Source organism: Mercenaria mercenaria, chromosome 1 (assembly GCF_021730395.1).
Source record: "Mercenaria mercenaria strain notata chromosome 1, MADL_Memer_1, whole genome shotgun sequence".
Taxonomy (NCBI): Eukaryota; Metazoa; Mollusca; class Bivalvia; order Venerida; family Veneridae; genus Mercenaria; species Mercenaria mercenaria.
Window position 1 is genome coordinate 33,776,875 of NC_069361.1, and position 22,397 is coordinate 33,799,271.

General features: G+C 34.7%; 1 protein-coding gene across 1 annotated transcript; it reads left to right on the forward strand.

The window, feature by feature from the left end:
- The first annotated feature begins 24 nt into the window (after window positions 1-24).
- Window positions 25-21,304, forward strand: LOC123542112 (uncharacterized). The gene is made up of 9 exons (XM_045327779.2): window positions 25-173; window positions 828-1,070; window positions 7,491-7,693; window positions 8,750-8,946; window positions 9,949-9,984; window positions 10,798-10,887; window positions 12,789-12,902; window positions 14,060-14,215; window positions 16,581-21,304. The coding sequence occupies exons 2-9, from the start codon at window positions 843-845 to the stop codon at window positions 17,750-17,752; spliced, it is 2,196 nt and encodes a 731-aa protein (XP_045183714.2). The 5' UTR covers window positions 25-173; window positions 828-842; the 3' UTR covers window positions 17,753-21,304.
- The last annotated feature ends 1,093 nt before the right edge of the window (window positions 21,305-22,397 follow it).

Below are 22,397 nucleotides of genomic sequence, written 5' to 3' on the forward strand. Positions count from 1 at the left end.
GAAGTAAAGGAGAGTTAGCTCCCTTAATAGGAAGAAATGTACCTGAACGCCGGTACAGGTGCGAGACCGAAAAACAAAACAGGTGTGCAATCTAGGACATTATTCCTCTTTCCAGAATCAGTTATCGATGTTTCCAAGAAATTCAGATGAAAGTGGATAGACAAATGTAACAGGCACGTTCATATTTTCATTATTTATACAAATATATCCGTATTTTATTGTTTTATTCTTAATACTTCTAGCTCTTTGATTCAGAAATTATGTCACGTACAAATATTTACAGAATTAGGAGTGACTCATTGTGTATCTGGTGTGTAGGGTAATTGCTGGTAAAAGTTATGATGAGTTGTCATAATGTTGCCGTTATTACATTTTTTGTAAATATTTTATTTATAAATAATCTCACTCGGGTCCGAGGCATATCTATTGAATAGGAAATTTTAATAGTGATTTCTGTATTAAATCAGCGTTATATCTATTTATTTACTCAAGCAGTAAAACGAATTCATCAATTCATGAGCACAGTCCAGGCCTTAAATACTTTTAAAGAAAACAATAAGTTTATTATGATTTAAATTAATCAGTCCCGAGAAAAACAAGAATTTGATAAAAGGCTTCCGACTACGGCGTACAAATTGCTATTTTTTATTTATCGAATTTGTGATCATATTTTTCTCGGGAAATAGATTCTGCTTGTTTTCCATCACTTACAATGTATTTAAAACAATGAGAAAAATTTGAGATCAAACATTTGAAATCATCTCCCGGTTTTAAAGATAAAATATTTACCCTCATACATTTTATTTTATTCTTTATTTGTTTTCTAGAATGAAGAAACAATAATGTGGAGGTACTGCATCGTGGTAGCAAATCTGTTTGGAGTGGTCCTAGGATGGCATTTGGTAATGAAGGTTCCGCAGGGTGACCTAGGGGGTGCCACCAGTGTATATGACCTTTGGACATCCAATATGACCTTGAACCCTGATGCAGAAAATGTGATGAATATACAGCCAGGAATACCATATAAATCTGCAGATACACTTAACTGGGAGAAAAAGGATATTAGTCTGGTAATTCTATTTGTACCTTCAAATACTTTTGTCTTTAAAACTTTGACAGATAAAAAGATTTTGTGAAGAGACATAATTTTGATGGTTCCAGCCTCTTAACCATAACCTCATTTTATTTTTTCCTCATGGTGGTTTGTCTGTATGTAGATAGATGATTTGGCTACTATTCATCAATTAGAGGTTATTTTGGCATATACATGTACCATCAAGATTCATAGGATGACTACCTGTGCACAGTGTTCAGGGTTAGTAGGTCAAAGGTCATGGTAGCAGGGACTTCACGACTAAGATTTCTGATGATCAATAACAGGAAACTTGCTGAGAACTGCAGCCATAAAACTTCATAGGATGATAGTCTGCACTCAGTATATGGTTCCTATAGTTTTGGGGCCAGTTTGTCAATGTCAAGGTCACCATGACCTTGAGACTGAAAATGGTTTCTGAAGAATAACTGGAGAATGCTTGAACTTAGGGTCATCAAGCTTTATACAGACTTCAGGAAAGTTGGAAAAAATGGCCGGACATTCGGTCCAGCAATGCATAAAAATCTGCCGGACCGAAAAACAATAAATAAGCCAGACCAAAAAAAAATAAAATGTTAAAGCACCTCATATGTTGCTTTTCTCCATCATATACGAGCAAGGTGCGATTTTTAGTCCATTTCTCATTAAATGTTCAGTAAACCCTCTTATTTTTGTACATTCTTTTCTTTTCACTACGATTGTCAGGCGTTAATTAACACTGCCCCGGCATAATATGTTAGTGACACCATTTTGATGTGTTGTCCAAGATGTTGCGGTTTTCTGAGTACGATAAATGCCGGTCAGTTGGACCACATCAGTCTGCATGATTAAGAAACAGTGGACCGCATCAAAATTTTCCAGTCATGTCCGTTGAACCGACGACCCGACGACTTTCTGGAAGTCTGTTTATAGGATGATTGTTTGTGGTCAGTAGGTTACCATAGTGATAGAAGGATAAAAGCAGGGTTGGCAAGTATTTCCCGTGGGCGGGAATTACCACAGGTGATGATCCAAATTTCACAAAAGTGGGAAATAGTGGGAAATACTCAATATTTGAAAATTTTTGACATGAAAATTTACTTTTTAATATAAATTAATTCAATAAATTTGCAAACATTTAAGTCACATCGATAAATTAGAAGTAATCAAATGTATGCTAGTTCAATACATGCATATTTTACCAATTCACTACTCAGTTAATCATAATAATGCTATATATTCTTCATTTTCAGCTCAGTTCATTCAGTTACAAGATAATCAAATTCATTATTAAGCATTGTATTACCAGTCAGACAAATACAGCTTCAGGCTAATAGATTACCTATACATTGTACAGGTAACTAATTATGACAATTGAGGGGCCAACCTAGTGTGAAAAGAGTATTAGTTCCAGTTGTTGTGAAAAGGTGTTAATAATGTATAATTAGGCATCACAATCTGATGCTCTGATTCTCAATAGTAATAGGCACTTTTGGTAAACAAAAAAGAAAAAAAAACAATTGAAATAAAAATTTAGGACTTGATTTTAGTACATTTAGTGCTTAAAAAGAATATTTATATTATTTGTTTTTAATTGAGAGAAATGTTTCATGTTAACTGAATTACATTTGTTTAAGTCTCTGCTCATACAATGAAATGTTGACTTTTCCCCACTATTTCCCACTTTTTCCCGGGAAATACCTCTATTTCCTACTATTTTCCTGTATTTCCCGCTGTCCTGGTAAAAACTAGTATTTCCCACTTTTATGCCAACCCTGGATAAAAGTCAAGGTCAAAGTGACCTTGAGGCTGTAAATGGTTCCTGGGAAATACCTCTATTTCCCACTATTTTCCTGTTTTTCCCGCTGTCCTGGTAAAAACTAGTATTTCCCGCTTTTATGCCAACCCTGGATAAAAGTCAAGGTCAAAGTGACCTTGAGGCTGTAAATGGTTCTGGTTATTTCTAAAAGCCATCTTCTCTGACACATTCAGTAGTTGTTTTTGTAGTACATGTTCATGATAAAATGCATGCATATAATTTGCCCTGACAGTTATGGCAATTCAGTATCATGAAATGAGTCGCGCCATGAGAAAACCAACATAGTGGCTTTGCGACCAGTATGGATCCAGACCAGCCTGCGCATCCATCTGTTCGCTTTTTTTAGAGAAACTGTTAGTGAACAGCATGGATCCTGACCAGACTGTGTGGATGCGCAGGCTGGTCTGGATCCATGCTGGTTGCAAAGCCACTATGTTGGTTTTCTCATGACATGGCTCAAATCAGTTAATTTCATTGACAGAGAATTTCATGTTTTGGGAAAGTAAGAATTTTTCATAGGGATACCATAAATTGATGGATTTCATTTTTTTAACATACAAATGTAGATGAATAGGACTTTTTACTTCTTCATGCAGAGTGAATTTCATAGGTTTACTCCACCATAAAAAAGTAGTCTGTCATGAATATTCATGATATCATAATATTATACAATGATGTTTATTCACTTTATATTGAACTTCAAACATTTGTAATTGTGTACTTTTATGTGATGTGAAATAGCTGGTTTGCTAGACTGCTGTGTTCAAAATTGAATTTTGTTCCTTTTTCAATATTCGGTGAAACAGAAATTATGTTATTGGAAAGTTTCTTACATCATTTCTCGGACAAAGCAAGATGTTTTATTGTCATAGGGAAATGGATTATCAATACCCACAGTGCTTTTTAATTATCTTTATCACTGTGTATTGATTAGATGCTTTTATTATTTACAAGATTTGATGTTATTATATTGTATTTCGGGATTTTCATGAAAAGCTTGCATGGTTTAAGTGTGTTTTGTCATATGCTAAATACTACAGATGATGGTATAGGTTACTAAATAAACTTCCGTAGGCAGAGAAAGTCCCACCTGGAATGAATGGAACAACTTATTTCCAGTCGAGTCTATGGCAGGTGTTATATTTGACCCCCCCCCAACCCCACCCAGCTTCAAACTTTGGCTGATACTGCTGGAAATAATGCCAGTTCAAGAATTTAAAATCACTAAGCACTGAACACAAGTTGTGTCTGGGAACCAAAAGCTAATTGCTAGCATTGTAGATTGTAGTTCCATCCTGCAATCACTGTACCACTGGAACCCTTCCACTACTTCACTGACTCTGAAGGGAGGTTAAATATGAAAAGGCTACAGTACACTAATTATATCATCAGATCTTTTTCACAAATCATGCTGGAAGTTTTTGTCCAAATGTAGGCACATAATTACATTTACCACAATTTTTATGTTCGTATGTTTCAAAATTATTCCACAGAGAATTAATACTCATTCAAGTAATCAGTGCTGTATAATATCTTGTTTTATTACATGATTCCTTATATTATTGCCAGTCCGTAGTTTGTGCTATCATGACCGATCTATATTCAACACATGTTTTACTGGGCTAATAAATAAAAAATTTGAACAAAAAACTGTGAAAATTAATTTCTGATGTCATGTAATAAAACACTTATTAAATGGCATGCTGGTCAGTAATAAAAAATATTGTGCCACAGTGCTTTGGACCTTGTGCGATAGTTTTTACTATGGACCGGCAAGTCATTTAGTGAGTGTATACTATATTATGTATAATGCATACATTATTCTTTCATGTAACTATACTGTCTGTCAAGATTGAAATATTGTGTATCTGGTTTGACCAAAATCTCATTATGTTTATTTATTTAGGGTACTTAAACATAAATGTTACAATACATTATTTGTAAATACTTCTATTCAAACACAGTTTAACATTTCATGATGGCTTAAGAAGTATGCAAATAAAAGAAATGTAAATAGTCAATAAAGATAACCTGATTTGCTTTGGCCTGTAATTTTCGCGCCAAAATGAAACAAAAGGTCCTGTTATCTCTATACTAAATAAATGTCATAATTTTGTTTGAATTTTAATTAATATTCACATTTTTGATAACATTATTGATCTTAATCCCATATATAGATTTTTGTTATTAAAGATATTATTGTTCAGATTATCTTAGTAAAACATATAATTGTTGCAGGTTTTCTTTTTCTGGCTGAAGACTTTAAGTTGTGTCTTTAATTTCACATACAAGTACCGTACTCTATAGGCTGTTAAAAATCAGGTCTATCTACATGCAATTTATATAGAACTTGTAGCTCATTTCATAAATTGACTTTACAAGTTTTTTTACCAGGAAATACATTGTCCATTGCAGCATGAGACTTTTTGTCATTTGTATTGTAAATCCAGTTAAACACTGCTTGTATGAGCATAGATGTCTCAAGCGTCTTGGCCCACTAAGTACCGGGGCCTACTTGAGCACGCAGGGCCCACTCGAGCTGTTCATGTAGTTCCCTGCCATTATCCTTAAATTTTCTAAGTGTGGATTGCTCAAAGCCTTGAATAAATCAGACATTTTTCTCATCTTGCAACCTGGAACAGTTGGTGTTTTTGTATGGTTTCATTTTGACAGTAAAAGATGGCAAATTTACTATTTTAGTTTCAAAAAAAAGAGTTGAATGATTTATCACCAAGGGAGAGCATAAAGACTTTTTTTGTCACAGACATCACAAGAGAATTGAAGCTAATGAAAATCAGATGGGCAGTATGTTGTCATTAATTATAAAACGGTTATAGATATTTGTAATTCACACTCTATTTAACTTGCCACAGCTTTTCATAGATTGACATTTTGTGTAACTGGGTATCGATCAGTCATTATACCAGCAGTATAAAGTTACTGATTTATAGGTGTTCTCATTAAATTTTTGCTTTTGAAATTTGATGGGTATGACCTATTTCATGAACTTGTTTGCAGAAGTGATTTGAACCATTGTGTGTTGAACAAGATTTTATTTAGTTCTTTAAATTAGTGCTTAAATAGTTGCTATTTGACTTAGGGATTAAACCACTAAAATGGACAGGATACATGTTATAGTAGGCAACAGATCACATCCCTGCAGAACCGTTGTTGCTTTAGTTGCTTATAAGTAACCCTTAGCCTGCTAAATTTCTAAAATGGACTGGTCCATCATTCAGTTTGGGCAGTACCACTTATTATTCAAAGGGGTGTTCACTGAAAATATACTGACTGAATAGCGAACAGTGCAGACATCTTGGTCTGCACTTGTTGCAAAGGCAGAATCACTTGCCGTCAGCAGGCTAAAGGTTGAAGACCTATCCTGCTGAATATCTTGTTTTATGCCTTCATATAAATAATAACAAAAATTTACATAACAGAATCTTGTAACCAACACATTGTGTATAGGAGGTAGTACCAAGAGTAATTGTTGATTCATAAAAAATAATGCACGAGACCCAGAGTTAGTAAGTTTGGTCTATACAATAAATAGATTGAATTTATAATAAATATTTTGGTAATTATTTCAGTATCCGCCCTATTGCCATGGTATGTTAAACTGAAAACTGAATTAGGGGTTTGCAAGCTCGATCCCTGGGTGCAGCTATGTGACAATTAGATAGAATAACAACATTTGTAAATCAGCTGTGGACACTTGAAGATGAATCAAACATGTATTAGTACTCGGACATTAACCTTTACCCTGCTAAATTTCTATAATGGATTGGCCCAACATTCAGTTTGAAGGGGTGTGTACTGAAAATTTACTGACTGAATATCTAACAGTGCAGACCATGATCAGACTACATGGATGTGCAGGCTGATCTTGGTCTGCACAGGTTGCAAAGGCAGAATCATATGCCGACAGCGGGCTAAAGGTTAATTTGGGTGTAGAATTCTTACTATGTGGAAGTTGTTTAGATGACTAACAGAATATGCCGACAGCAGGCTAAAGGTTAATGTTCAAGCAAGCGGTGTTCATTGCACTGTTGAAATATAATGATGTACAAAACATAAATAAAGGGAAAAATGACTAATGAAGGGATATCGATTGTTATCATTTAGGGGAGGTAATATTTTGGGGGTGTCTGGGCACACATTTTAAGTCCTTGTAACCAAACCAATACAACACTGAAATATTTCAAAGATTACTTTATAATATAATAATTTTCTCTGCTTTTGTGAATAAGATCACATAATTATACAGAGATGACAGTTTCTTTTCATTCAGTAATTAGTCAGATAACTTGCAATGCATATTTGTTTTTATGTAACCTGACAACATGTCCATGTCTTAAAACATGGAGTTAATTAAGTCTGTAAGTCTGTAACTTCAGACATTGTGAATCATACTTTTATCATAGCAATTCTGTGCTGTACTTCCTATGGTCAGGTACATGTACCAGTGTGCCAAAGATTTTGTTGACCTGATGACTTGACCAAAATGCTTAAGTAAATAAAAGGTTTGTAATGTCAAAAACAATATTTTTGACATAATGTAAAAATAGTTTTTAAAAGCTTTTTTTCTGTATGTTTCAGGTAAAAATAGCATTTTATACTGGTGGAGATGAAATGGCATACATTGTGTTTGGAGCTGCAGGTCAGTCGTACAACCATTCTGACTGGCCAATATTTTCTGAGGCCACAAACATTACAAGCTGGTTTGATTGTTCAAGAATTCTACACAGTACCTTCTCTAGTCAGTTTCCAGGATCAGTTCCAGACTTCTGCAGCATACATAGGTATGATTACCAACAATACACTGTGAAATCATTGTCATCCATTGAGGACTAACTTTAATGGATTTTCATGATTGAACAATCTCTTAACAATTGAACTGCTCATTGATTTTATCTTCAGAAATAAAAATCCACAAATTTGTATCATTACACAGTAGCCTTTCTAGCCAGAACATGGAATTATAATGCCATCAATGATTTCACAGTGCATTCCAGCTAAACCTTTTCCAAGGGGTATTTCAAAAAGACAGTTTGCTTGTTTTGGGACTAGTGCCATTTTTCAAGAGTAATTCAGTTATGTAATAGCAGGCTGTTAACCTTACTAGATTTCTTAAATTCTGTACCAGTGCAAGCCTGTTTTCCGCAAGTAACTGCCAACTTCCCCACATGAATCAGAGGACGAATGATTTCAGACACAATGTCTTTTATCAAATCGTCACGGAGGACATACATCTCACCAGGGATCGAACTCATGACCCCCTGATCTGTGCTGTCCCTGTTGAGCTAAGCATGGAAGCCTCAAAAGAACAGTAAACAGGTGTTAATGAGGAGGGCAGATGTGGTTAAAACACCATTTTATCTACACTCGTAACAGTGAAACACGTCTCACTGTAGCATCAATCACCTGAGCTCACTCAAACATTTCATGTGGTCTCTAGCTGTTTTTCTGATATTTTCTATTTTTGTATTGTTCTGATTAATTCAAGCACTTTGTTTACCCCCATGTGACCATGATCAGTTGATGTTTTACTGTATGCACATTGCATGGCGAAGCATAAACATATTACTATAATGCATATTTAAAACAAGTGTGAGAGGAAATTAACATTTATTGACATAATATAAATTTTATGAAGGTTTTTATATGTTTATGTTAATATTGTAAATGTATGTTTGTTTCCTTTTTTAGCGTCTTCAGAACCCAGTGGGATTCTGCAAATGATGTTACATATAGAAATTGTACATTTTCCCTACATTCAAGAACTTTTACTATTACCTTTTCTTGTTTGTTTTATATAATTCATATTTTATAATGTTTATGCTCTTCATTGTTTTCAGTGTTTCAACCCTGGACCACAGTTTTTCTATCATGAGTATGCCCATAGAATCCTCTTCAGACTGTGCCAATATGACAGGCTGGTTCACAGTACTAGAACCTGGAAGTAGTAACTCTGCCATTCAGTGTCAATGGCAACCAAGCGGTAGTCCTCCACATTTCATGTTTTCCTCTGGTAACGGTTCTGTTCTGTTCTCTGGTAAGTCTTGAAACTGATCCATTTAAGTTTTTATTTAATAAGTTTTGTGGAGCTATTTCGGACTGGCAACCAAATTTGATTAAGGAAGTTTTGTTTTTTGTTGGGTTTATTCATCATGAAATTATACAACTAGGGTTTTGTTTTAGATTTACCATTAACCATATCCTGTCCTTAAAACATTATGCTCTCAGTTTCTTTTATCTGTGTTTCTTGATTGTGTTCTGAAGTATCCCACCCCCTCCACCACCCACCCACACTGTCAAAGGTGATAGTCTTGCATTAACAACATAATGACCATACAGTGACAGTAACTGAGGGCTCCAGTGTCCAGTGGACACACATCAAGTTTTCAATGGAGGAATGTGGACAAACTCTGAGTTCAGTTCCTGACTAAAAAACAACTGCATCTGGTCCACATTTAAGTAATGAGGAAGTCATCCAGCTGCCTTACGGAAGGTCGGTGGTTCTACCCAGGTGCCCACCCGTAATGAAATAATGCCTGGTAGGGCACCTGGGGTCTTCCTCCACCATGAAAAGCTGGAAAGAAGCCATATCAGCTATAATTGTGTTGGTGTGACATTAAGCTCAACAAAAAAACATTTGAGTAACATTTTACCAAAAGCACTTTATATCATAGTAAATGCCTTTTTATCACATGAGGATAAGGACACAAGAAGGGGAGAGCACTTTGGCCTTTGACTTAAACTATCACAGAGTGATTACCTGTAGCCAGTATAGATCACAGCTATTTATTTTCCAAAAGTTAAGGCATATTTACTCTGAGGCAGAAAGCAGTATCTGATTTATTAATTTAATATTTGTGGTCTTGTGAATCTTAAACCTGGTGGAATATTAATGTCTACAGTCTACACTATTATTGTTTGGTTAATGTATATACATTTTGTTGTGAGTTAGTGCTTTGGATTTGTATCTTTTTTACAAACATATGATTTTTGCATGCTTTTCCTAGTGTTAAATAAAAATGTTTTTAAATATTTTCAGAGGCAGTGTCTGCAGATGTTTTTGCTGTTTATGTTGGTAAGTGTTACTTTGTGTGAACTGTGGTAAATGTTATTGTGTGTGAACTGTGGTAAGTGTTACTTTGTGTGAACTGTGGTAAATGTTATTGTGTGTAAACTGTGAAGTAAGATTAAAGCAAGCAGCAGCATAAGCATAAAAAAATTGTTTTACCTGTCTACCTTGAGTACATTTCTTACATCATCAGGGGTTCAAGAAAAGAATGATGTTTTTGTCTCCATCTGCGACCCCCACACGCCTATCCCCACCTGCAATACCCCACCTGCAATACACCACCAATAAAATGAAATATAAAAGAAAGTGTGACAAATATTCGAAAAGAGACTTCTTCCCTCAGCAATATTTTGTTAGACGGGTATATCAAAGAGACATGGGTGTTATGCATGTGTTTTGTATGTTGTATGGGTTCCGTCTGGTTTGTTTGTTTTGATTTTAAGACTCATACAATCTAGATCATATATAGTAACTTCACAGCTGTTTATGGTGGAGGAAGACCTCGGGTACCTTTCTAAGCATTATTTAGGGCATACATGGGCATCAAGAGTGAATCATAGATGTGTGGAAACCAGCTAGGTGGCTTCCTCACGTGATGACACTAGCTAGATTCACAAAGGTGAGGGAAAAGTTACTAGAAAATAAGCTATTTTTAAGCTACCCAACTAAATTTGTAATAGTGGTCAAAGTCGTTTACATATGGCAGGCAAACAGTGTTGTTTCCAAATAAATTTGATTCATCTTCATTATTCTTTATGCAAGAATAATTTCACTACTTAAAAGTCTTTTCACATTTTCCTCATGTTTTCACATTTTCAGATGACTGTATAGACAAGAAAGTATGTCATAGTCCAGCTTGCTGGCAAGATCCTCATGGGAACTGTTTCTGTAACGGATTTAAATGTACAGGTAATGACATTTTATCAAAGTTATCATATATATTTTGTGAAAACTTACATGCAGATATTACCTATTTAGTTACACCTGTTTCTTAGTAAGTGAACCTCTTTAGAACAACAAGTCTTATAAGTTAGACAAGTTTCAGTCTTTCCAGTGGTGTTATTCTGTAGATATATTTTTATATACAGTTGAGCCTGTATTAAGCAGCCAACCAGGGGTGTGACACAATCGTGCTGCTTTAGGCTGGTGGTTGCTTAACATAAGTTGAAATTAGAACAAAGAGAGTCAGTTTTGAAATTTGGGGTCTGGGTGCTTGAGACATGTGGCAGCTTTTTACAGGCGGCTGTTGTAACACCACACACCTATATATAGGTTGCATAGGTTAAGAAATTCAGTTGTTTTTTAACACACACAAGGGTTTATTTACAAGATGAACTATACTAAGAATCGATCTAGTTATAAATACATCATCTTCTTTAACTGTTTTTGTTCCATGCCAAGCTTTTAAATAATTCATATTTCTAAGCCAAAAAGGTCTATGTTGCATTAATCTAACCCTTTCCATATCTTCCATATTTCTTAACCCTCTCTCTTACCTGATCTTGCATTCTTCAATTATCCTTATATTCAATTTTTGTGAAACATTTCTAATTCCCAGATTTTATACCTCTTATTCCGCCCTCTCTTTTTAATTCAGTCCTCTCTAAGCATTTTTCCTAAATATTTATACCTTTTTGTAGAACTGCATCTCAATGACATGTTTACAAATATTTCAAAAGTATTCATAGCATTTTCAAAAAAATTAAAATGTACTCATATAACTGTAAACAATTAATCACCATTGGATATTTTCGTAATTAAATGACTGGTACTGAAACAAACAAAGTAATTAAGTTCAAATCTGATTGACAAAACATTCGATTGTGATTCACTTAGTTAAGGTTGTAAACAACAACAATATGCTGACCAGGCAAAAAAAGTAATTAACATTCCTGACTAATTAATGAAAATTTTATCGAAAACAATAACAAAGTAATTAAATTATTAAAGGTGTGTCAAAACAACTTCTTTTGAGAACTTGTATATCTGACTGGTCATATTTTGTAATTTATGCCAAAACTTAATGGATAAAATGTTCAGCTGTTATGAAATTTGCTAGAGTAGTAAATATAAACAAGGTCCTAAACATGTAAACAAAATGATCCATATTTCTAAGAAGTATCTGAATTTTCAATAACAATATCAGATAGAATAAACACAATGATTAATTAACTGGAACCTGACCTGCAAGCTATCATTGTGTTACACTGCTAAGGCAGGTTCATCTTTCTCACTCTTTGTTCTGGGGGCTTTCTCTTAAACGGTCCCTCTTGTCATATCGCGCTGTGTCTGTACAAGTAGAGGATGAATTGGGTGCCCTGAGTTGCCACCTTTGCGCTATGGAAAGCGACTTTGATTGTATTTATCATGAAAAAGGTGCCATATAAATCTAGTATAATAGTAATAATCTGTACCAATAAATGTTTGCTGCTACCATATTACAATTTGTTGCACTATCATTTTTAGATGCTACGTAAAAAAGAAATAGGATAAGATAAATAAAGGTAAAATAAAAGATGTAAGTAAATGACCCTCACAGAATCTGATGTAGGTTCGAGCCTCACTGTGGGCATTGAATTCTTCATGTGAGGAAGCCATCTAGCTGGCTCACAGAAGGTCGGTGGTTCTACCCATGTGCCTGCTCATGATGAAATAATGCATGGAGGGGCATCTGGGGTCTTCCTCCACCGTCAAAGCTGGAAAGTTGCCGTATGACCTATAGTTGTGTTGGTGCGACGTTAAACCCATCAAAAACAAAAATTGTAAATAAATGAAAAGAATTAAATGTTTTAAAATTTTTCTTTCTTCAGAGGCTTGCTCCCACTTACCATGCTCAGAAGGAACAAAGTGTGTTACAAATCCAAAGAATGAGTCCAACTATACATGTGAATGCTTATATGGCTATGTCGGTAATAGATGTAAAGGTATACCTATATTTTTAACACATATTTTTTCATTTCTTCATCAGCACAGACTTAATTGCTCAGATATAGTATGTGCCTGCTTTGTGTCATATACATTTGTATATATATTCATGTTATATGTAGATATTTTGATTTAATCAGATGTTACCTTTTGAAAGGGTGCATAGTTATATGACTTAGAGAGTAAACTGTAATGTAGATGCTAATGTTCTTTCTTGAACAATTATTAACATTTACCCCATCTTTTCTGTACAAAAAACTTGTAGGAACATTATTTTTAACCATTTAAAGAGGAGTGAACAACTGTTCAGCCAAGTATCTTTGTCCGGCATATTAGTCTCTCTTGTTGCATATGACAAAGTACATGTAACAAAATGGAAGATAAAAAATGTAAATATATGAAATCAAATGATACAATGTATCTTTGGAATTTATTTGAAATGAATGACATAATACATCCTGCAAGTTAAGGTAGTTCTATATGTTCAGGCAAAACATTATTCCACAATGCAGAATTTTAATAATTCTGATTTTTCAAAACTTCATAATATACTAAGAAAATTTGGCAAATAAAAAAGATAAGGTTATGTGCTCGATTTTCCATTAGACTTATTTAAAAAGAGTGGACCTCATGTAAGTTTTCATAATAGGAGTCTATTGGAATATTGCAATTTTTATGACATTTTTGCAAATATAAATTTTTCTACAATGTAGATTTTACTGAAACTTTCCAAAGTTGTAAATAAACATTTGTGCTATAGTAGGTTTAAATAAAATGTATATGTCCGTGTGCTTGTTTTTGAGATATTTCCCCATGATTAAAGAGACCTGTGCATTTCAAGCATTTTTAAAGACATTCAAACATTTGATTTTGTTATGTGCATTTGGAGGCATGCATATTTGAAAGAAGATTTTAAAGATATATGAGCTGAAAATGAAAGATTAAAGAAACTAAACATTTGAATTGATTAGCTTTTTTATAGATTTTCATTTGTTTGAAATTACACAGTGTCTTTATCTTTAGATGAATTGATTTTACAGGCAGAACTTCACACTTCAAGCGCACCTTGTAAAGCATACTCCGATAAAATCTTAAATGAAATTCTTTACATACACTCTTATTACCTGTTTTTGTGTTGCAATTCCTTTTTCCTTAGTAACTGCTGATACAGATGGGCTTACAGCTGCTGCCATTGCTGGTATTGTTATTGCTATTCTTCTGTTGATTGGTCTAGTTACCATAGCGATATGGTACTACTGCAGATGGCGCCACAAGGATGATGAGCTCAAACAGGAAATGACCCAAAGAGCAGGTAAGATGAGCAAATAACATGCAAATTTTTTTGTGAGTAAGTTGATTTCATTAATTTTATAACCCTGAACTAATTTTGATTTAAGTTGAAAGCTTTACTACTTTTCCAAAGAGTGGTGTCCATCACAGAGTGGTAAACGTTGAAGGCCTTTAATCACTTTCCCATCACCACTGTGAGTATGAATCACTGTTAAGGAAGTAGAAGCTTTTTATATGGGGAAGCCATCTGGATGACTTGGTGACTGTTGGTGGTTCTACCCAGGTGCCTGCCTGTGACTGAAATAATGTCCACAGAGCCAGGAGACACATATGGTCTTACTGTACCATTAAGGCTGGAATATCGTCATATGACTAAACTCTGTTGGTGTGACTCGAAACCATTTTTGAGGGAATATTTATATCTCTTTATGTTCATAGCCCTACATAAATAATAAAATGTATAAGTGATGAGTATATTTTTGACAAGCACACTTACACTTTTCATAGAAATATATTATAAGAAAAGAATATTACTCAATCAAGTTTCACTTTGTTCATGTTGAGTAAACAGTTGCTGTGTATTAAAGGGAATTTTTATCACAATATTCTTAATATTGAAAAATCTGTGTTCATTTTGATAATAATGTCATGTTATGAAAATTTAAAAGACAGCTATTTTCTCAGTGTAAGTAAAATTCTGATTGTGTCTCTGGTTATATACGTTCTCATGGGTCTTTGACAAGTATGTCACTAAGCTTTTCTCTAAACAGCAATATATCAACCAATTCAAAAATTTATTGCTAATTTCCTTGTATGAGGTATGTCATGTACTTATCTGCACTTTGAATGATTTTCACAAGTTGCGAAAGGGTATCAACTTGTAAAAGAGCAAATCTTGCGTTTCTGGCTTGCTTTGCTCATTTAGTAGGAGAGAGTAGATCTCAAGGGCCATCAGTCTAAGCTAAAGCAGCATTTGATTAATTATTTACCAATTCTTTAATTGATTTTAAATGCAGATTCATTTTTCCCCTTATTTAAAATGTTAACTTAGATGTTCATGGTCTATAGAGCCAGTTTAATGTAATCAGTGTATTTCTTTAATTCATTCTTAAAAGATCGACTGTCTGTATGTAAGTTCTTATGTTATAACAAAATACATATATTCCTTTCAGTCTTTCTTTGCAAAGATGTATGACATTTGTAACGACTGCTTTACTTGTTACCTGAACATTTTTGTCTGCTTTTACTCTGAGTAATTGCATTTGTGGCAGGTTTTTACGGCATATTGTTAATTGTAGATTAATGTTTGGTAAATTCAAAATAAATACTTTTTGAATTATTTGATTGTTTAATATGATTTCCATGTAGTAATACAGTTTGGAGATCAGTTTTAGAGTATAAAATTGTTTTTGACATCAAGTTACATTAAGGAGAGAGTTTCAAATAAGCTTAGCTTTCTGCTTAATCCTTCATGCTTTAATTATGTAGCGTTTCGTGTTGTAAATATACATATATATGAATAAAATATTGTTTAAACCAAGTTACATTACATGTAGCTTAAAATCAGTCTGTTGTCTGAATTTCTAAAACTTAGTTTTGAGACTAGTCTGAGAATACAGTCTTGCCATTGGTCAATTTCAAAATTGTTCTCAGAATCAACCAATCAATTGCCCAAGTTTTTGGGACTGGTCTCGAAACTAGTTTATAAGCTGAAACATTAGTGACTGGATAAAATTCATCACCAGCATTTAATGCTTATTATGCCCCCGAAGGGAGGCATATAGTTTTTGAACTGTCTGTCGGTCTGTCAGTCTGTCGGTCTGTCCGCAATTTTCGTGTCCGGTCCATATCTTTGTCATCGATGAATGGATTTTCAAATAAGTTGGCATGAATGTGTACCACAGTAAGACGACGTGCAGTGCGCAAGACCCAGGTCCGTAGCTCAAAGGTCAAGGTCACACTTAGACGTTAAAGGATAGTGCATTGATGGGCGTGTCCGGTCCATATCTTTGTCATCGATGGATGGATTTTCAAATAACTTGGCATGAATGTGTACCACAATAAGACGACGTGTCACACGCAAGACCCAGGTCCGTAGTTCAAAGGTCAAGGTCACACTTAGACGTTAAAGATCATTTTTCATGATAGTGCAATGATGGACATGTCCGGTCCATATCTTTGTCATTCATGCATGGATTTTAAAATAACTATGCATGAATGTGTGACACAGTAAGACGATGTGTTGCGCGCAAGACCCAGCTTCGTAGGTCAAAGGTCCTAAACTCTAACATCGGCCATAACTATTCATTCAAAGTGCCATCGGGGGCATGTGTCATCCTACGGAGACAGCTCTTGTTTTTCCTTTAAATTTATATCTCTGTTTATAGTTTCAGCAAAAAATTTTGTACGGAGAAGTGTACACAGATTGTCTGGGCGCCAGTATCAATTCCAGCGTCGTCATCTGAAAGAAGAAAAACCAAGCCCAACAATCACAGTGAAAGGTAAATCAGAACAGTTGTCACCAGACAGCAGTATTGTGTTTGGTGAGGTAAATCCTGCCTTTGATACTGAAGAACCGACAACCCCTCAACCAACCCCACCTGTTGACAGACGTTACACTGAATTTCCCACACGTCATGTTCCTCAGCTGCCAGTTTCAGTTTCTGTTACAGAAATTCAACTTCATGAGAAGCAGCAGCAAGAATCAAAACCATCTGTCCCTCAAAGTGGACCTAAAGGTTATGAAAACCTTCCATTCCCGCAATCAGAAGTACGATCTCGGAGGGAATCTCCTCATAACTTTGATGTGTATGACAGAGCAAGCACTGTCGGCAGCTTTGAGAAAGCTAGTACAATGAGTGAAATTTCAGATGCTACAAGTACATCAGGATATAGTGACTATACAGGTGATGCTCCTGCGAATCTCCCACCGAGTGAAATGATTTCTAAAGACGTTTTACGCCATGGACATCACCGACATAAAGTAAGGTCAAGGCCACGGTCCCGTGCATCAACTGCTGATCCTCCAAAAGTGATAGTTGCTCCTGAAACTCCGGAGGGTCAGATAAATTATGCGATGGAAAGGAGCAGACTTAGTATTAGCAGTTTATCAAGCATGTCTAGTGAAGCTACGCATAAAAGTGATAGTACACAACGTAGTGGTGAACTTACTAAATCAGACGTTCTTCGAGCAAGATATGAACACATGGCTGGTCATGGCGAGCCTGCAGGCAGGTTCTCGAGATTTGATCACTTGACTAGAGGGGAGGGGCCATCATACTTGGATATTAAAAGGCAACTTGACGCAGATATGAGCCGAAGGGAGGCTCGAGAGCGTAAGCTACAATTTGAACAGGAAAATGAAGCTAAATATGAAGCTGAAAAAGTAAAGAAACACAGAATGAGACAAGTAGAAAGTTTAGATAGTGGAATTGATGCTGAGAATACTACTGGTGATAGAAATAGTGATGGAAGAATTCAGATTGTTCGTGCAAGGTCAGCTGATCAGTTAGATAGAAATATGACAGTAAGTTTTAGCTCAAAAGAGGCTACAGTGTAGTTGTTAAGTTGTTGATCATGATTAAAGAGTTTCTCTTATGTTTGCTGTTCCAGTAAGGGAGAGTTTCTCTGACTTTTTCCGTTTCAGCAAGAAGGAGATTCTCTGACATATGCTGTTAGAGCAGTGGAGAGTTTCTCTGACATTGCTATCCCAGCAAGGGAGAGTTTCTCTGACATTGCTATTCCAGGAAGGGAGAGTTTCTCTGACTTTTTCCGTTTCAGCAAGAAGGAGATTCTCTGACATATGCTGTTAGAGCAGTGGAGAGTTTCTCTGACATTGCTATTCCAGCAAGGGAGAGTTTCTCTGACATTGCTATTCCAGCAAGGGAGAGTTTCTCTGACAGTTTCTCTGACATTTGCTGTTCCAGCAACGGAGAGTTTGTTCTAACAAGCAAGTGTTTCTCTGACGTTTGCTGTTCCAGTAAGGGAGAATTTCTCTGACAGTTTCTATTCTAGCAAGGGAGAGATTCTCTGACATTTGCAGTTCCAGCAAAGGAGAATTTCTCTGACAGTTCCTTTCCCAGTTCTGACTTGCTGTTCCAGCAAGGGTTAGCTTCTCTGATGTTTGCATTTCTAGCAAGTTTTCTGTTCAGTTGCCTTTGTTTAATTTTGGCTTGATAGAAATGATTTATGCAGTATAATAGGATTATTAGTTACAATCTAGTATTTAGATCGGCCATCTCGTAACAGCATACGTGTAATAACAATATTATGGGGTATCATACTAGGTTCTGTCTCAAAAGAGATGTTACTGTTTCAGTAAGATGGAATGGTCAAAGGATCTATTGTTATTGTAAATTGTCATAGTTCTAAACAGTTTTGGCTTATCACTTCAGATAAATAGTTTATGGTTTTAAATTTCCTTATCTGTCTTTTAATTCGTAACTCTAGCATAAAGATATGTCTTTGGTTCTTATATTGTTACTTGGGGAAATGAAAAGGTTTTTTTAATCGGGACTAAAGAAATTTAAAAGTTCTTCTGTAGATATTTTCCTGCAACATGTATATTATTTTCTTTAGATTTTGATCTGATCATAAAGGCAAGCTAATTGTTTTATTTTATGTTAAGAATATATTATGCTTTTAGTCATTTGTGTATTTATTTTTGAGCTGTACCATGAGAAAACTAAAATAGTGGCTTTGCGACCAGCATGGATCCAGACCAGCCTGCGCATCCACACAGTCTGGTCAGGATCCATGCTGTTCACTAAAGGTGTCTCTAATTGCAATAGGCTTTGAAAGCGAACAGCAGGGATCCTGACCAGACTGCGTGAATGCGCAGGCTGGTATAGATCCGTGCTGGTCGCAAAACCACTATGTTGGTTTTCTCATGGTGCGGCTCATTTGTATTTGTTTAAGTTTCTATGTTAATAAGTTTAGAAGGCATGGACGGTAGCATGCATTTCCACTACCGTCCATGAACAGGCTCAATCAAACCGAGCCTGCAACATTTTCGTTTTTGTTGTGTTGACTGACCTGTGGAGTTTCCACTTTTTCTATTTTAGTGGCACTGATATGTTCATAGGAATCGGTTTAAAAAAGTCTGTAAATTGGGTTAACATTTTTGGTACATATATCAGTTATTGTTTTCTTATTTTGTGTACTTGTCTGTTATCTGGTAGCTATCCAGCTCGTTCCAGGCAGGTCAATGGTTTTCTGTTTGCGAAATAATGTCTTGAAGGGCATGTCGGTCGTTCTCGATCATTAAATCTTGTAACTTGCCATATGACCTAAATCATGTTAATTTGTGACTAAAAACCAAACACAGCAAACTTAAACAAATAAACTGTGTAAGTAGAGATATTTTACAGTCGGTTCATATTTGCTGCGTCACAAACTCGACAAAATTATTTGGCCAATAATTGTATGTGTACGAGACAGAAGTTATAATTGTTCAGTTTTATCATAATAAAGAGAATTTTTATTGAGATGAAATAGTATTATGATTTATTACTAAACTGCTGTGATTTGTAATAAAAATCGGTGAGACAGTTTTGTTTTAAGTTTTCCTGTGTATGTTTTGAGAGTACGATATGACTGAATCTTGCAGTTGTGAATTTGCAATCTATATGAAGCTTTTTTTAATAATATTTTTACTTTAATTATGCTGACAGCTACCATTTTTGTATGAATGAAATGAATATTTGAAAAACATAAATCAGGATCTATTTCTGAAAGAATTATTGAAGGAAAAAAAAAAACAACAAAATTTCAGGTTATACTTACTTCAGGAATTGTATATATACATTATATGTATTTTTTAAAATTATGGGAAATAGGACTTTGGATGGTAAGTCCAAATGTTATCGATATATTTTTGGAAAAACAATTCCTATTACCACATTTTGAGTCCTTTATAATGTTGTATATAGTCAATATTTAAAAGAAATTGTGAAAAAAAATGTTTTGGACAAGGTAAATGAAACAGTGAATGCATATGTGTTTATGTGACATTTGAGAGGAAGATGTGGTATATAAACCTTTTAATTGTGTTGCCTTAAAATTTCAATAGTTTTGCAGTTTTGTGATTTAGTAACATTAGTTTGCTACATATCATGACATACATATCAGTTGGTTTTAATTTCGACACATTCTATATTTTTATATGTATATGTTTTCATTTTACACGTATGTATGCCTTTTTACACTTAACAGAAGGTATTATCTGTGTAGTCCCTGTCATTACATTCCACACATCATTTTAGCTGAAGTATAGTATTTTCTATGTAGGGTATGTGAAGCTTTTTGTCTGAAAGTAATATACAGAACAGGGGAATAACTTGATGAAATTTAACCTTATTTGAATCTTTGGTTCATTTTTAAGTGCTTTAGCATCGTGCAGTCCATATACAGTCAATAGAATATCAGATTTTTACTTCAAAATACAGATGACAATATAAAATATTATAAAGCTCTTTTTGGACATGTATGTTTTCCCGTTGAATGTATATAAGCACACAGTTTAGGATTTATATCAATCAGTATAAAGGTTTTTCTAATCAAGTGTTTTCATTTCATCCCAGATCGCTGTTTTATACCCATTGGATTATATTAGGAACTTGTTTAAACAGTATTTGGTATTGGCTGTTTTTCAAAATGATTGTTGTTTAATTAACTCCTTATGGTTGGGATTTTAAATTTTTTTCAAAGGTACTTAACAAGAAACTATGATAAATAACATCTGTCTTTTCCAGTAAATGCATAAATGGTCCGTACATTTTTGTAAGCTAGCAGTCTTGAACTTTCCTAGTAATAACGGCGTTTTAAGTATATGTAATGTATTGATATATTTTTGCAAAACAATCTAATACTTAAGTTGTTTTTGGCTGAATTACTAATAATTGTGTTTTAAAGAAGAAATTTTTATTTAATATGCGTCTCTGTATATTCCAGTATACGGGTTGGATATGTTACGGTTGTAAGCAGCGAATGAAGAAGCATTTGTATTCCTTCATCTTTTGATATGTATGCATTCCATCCATTTCCGTATCCATGTAATTGTAATATTTTGTCTTTTATTTATATTTCACATGTTATAAAGAGAGCTTTCCAACTTCTTAGTTATTTTTCATATTTTCCCAACCAAAGGTTTGCAGATCACACTGAACAGTTTGCCAAATTCCTCGCAAAAAGTAAAAATACCCCGTGTCTGAATATGTCGAATATCTTACAAAAGTTACTTTTAAAACAGGCTTACATAAATTCGTATTGTTTAGCTGTTTAAATTTAGAAAATATTTTATGAAATACCTTGTAAGTTATTTTCCATATTTTATCTTCTAATAGTTGGGCCTCCGTTGCCGAGTTGTTAAGGTCGCTGACTTTGAATCACTTGCCCCTCAGCGATGCGAGTTCGAGCATCGCTCTGGGCGTTGAATTCTTCTTGTGTGGAAGCCATCCTACTGGCTTACGGTAGGTCAATTGTTCTACCCAGGTGTCGCATGTGATTAAATGATGCACGAAGAGCACTCGAGGGTGGGGGTGGGGTCTTCCTCCATAATCAAAAGCTGGAAAGTCGCCATATGACCTATAATTGTGTCAGTGTGACGGTAACCACCCCCCACCCCCCTCACGCATACACACAGACCCCCCTCAAAAAGAAAAACCTATCTTATAATGTTAGCTAAACAGCTTAACAAGTGAAAAAAAACAGCATGCAAAATATAAGTTAGTGAACATTTTGAGGAATATTGTAGTCTTCATATAAACAAAATCATACAGTACATCAATTGTTTGTAAAATACGTGAACATTAGTAAACCTAATATAATTTATATATTTTAAAGCAGCCGATTGAACGGCTGAGCAACTACACTTTAATCACTGGACATCAGGTAAGTCGGTTTTAATGAAGTTTGCTGAAGTTATCTTGTTCACTATAACATTTTGTTTTTCCTTTACAAAATGCAAGATTATCCCCTTACATTAAGTTGGATCTAAGAAGTTGGACTACCGATAATAATTAATTTTGTTTTATTTACATTATAACATTATTTCCACCGTTTTCTAGATCAATAGTTTTGAAAACAAAAACAAGAGAAAAACTGCATGTAGTTTAAATAGGTCTCGTTAATATCAGAAAATAAATAAAGTGCCCAAGTTTTTCTCATTATTTTCGGGATGTTTTACCACGCGGCTCTTATTCATT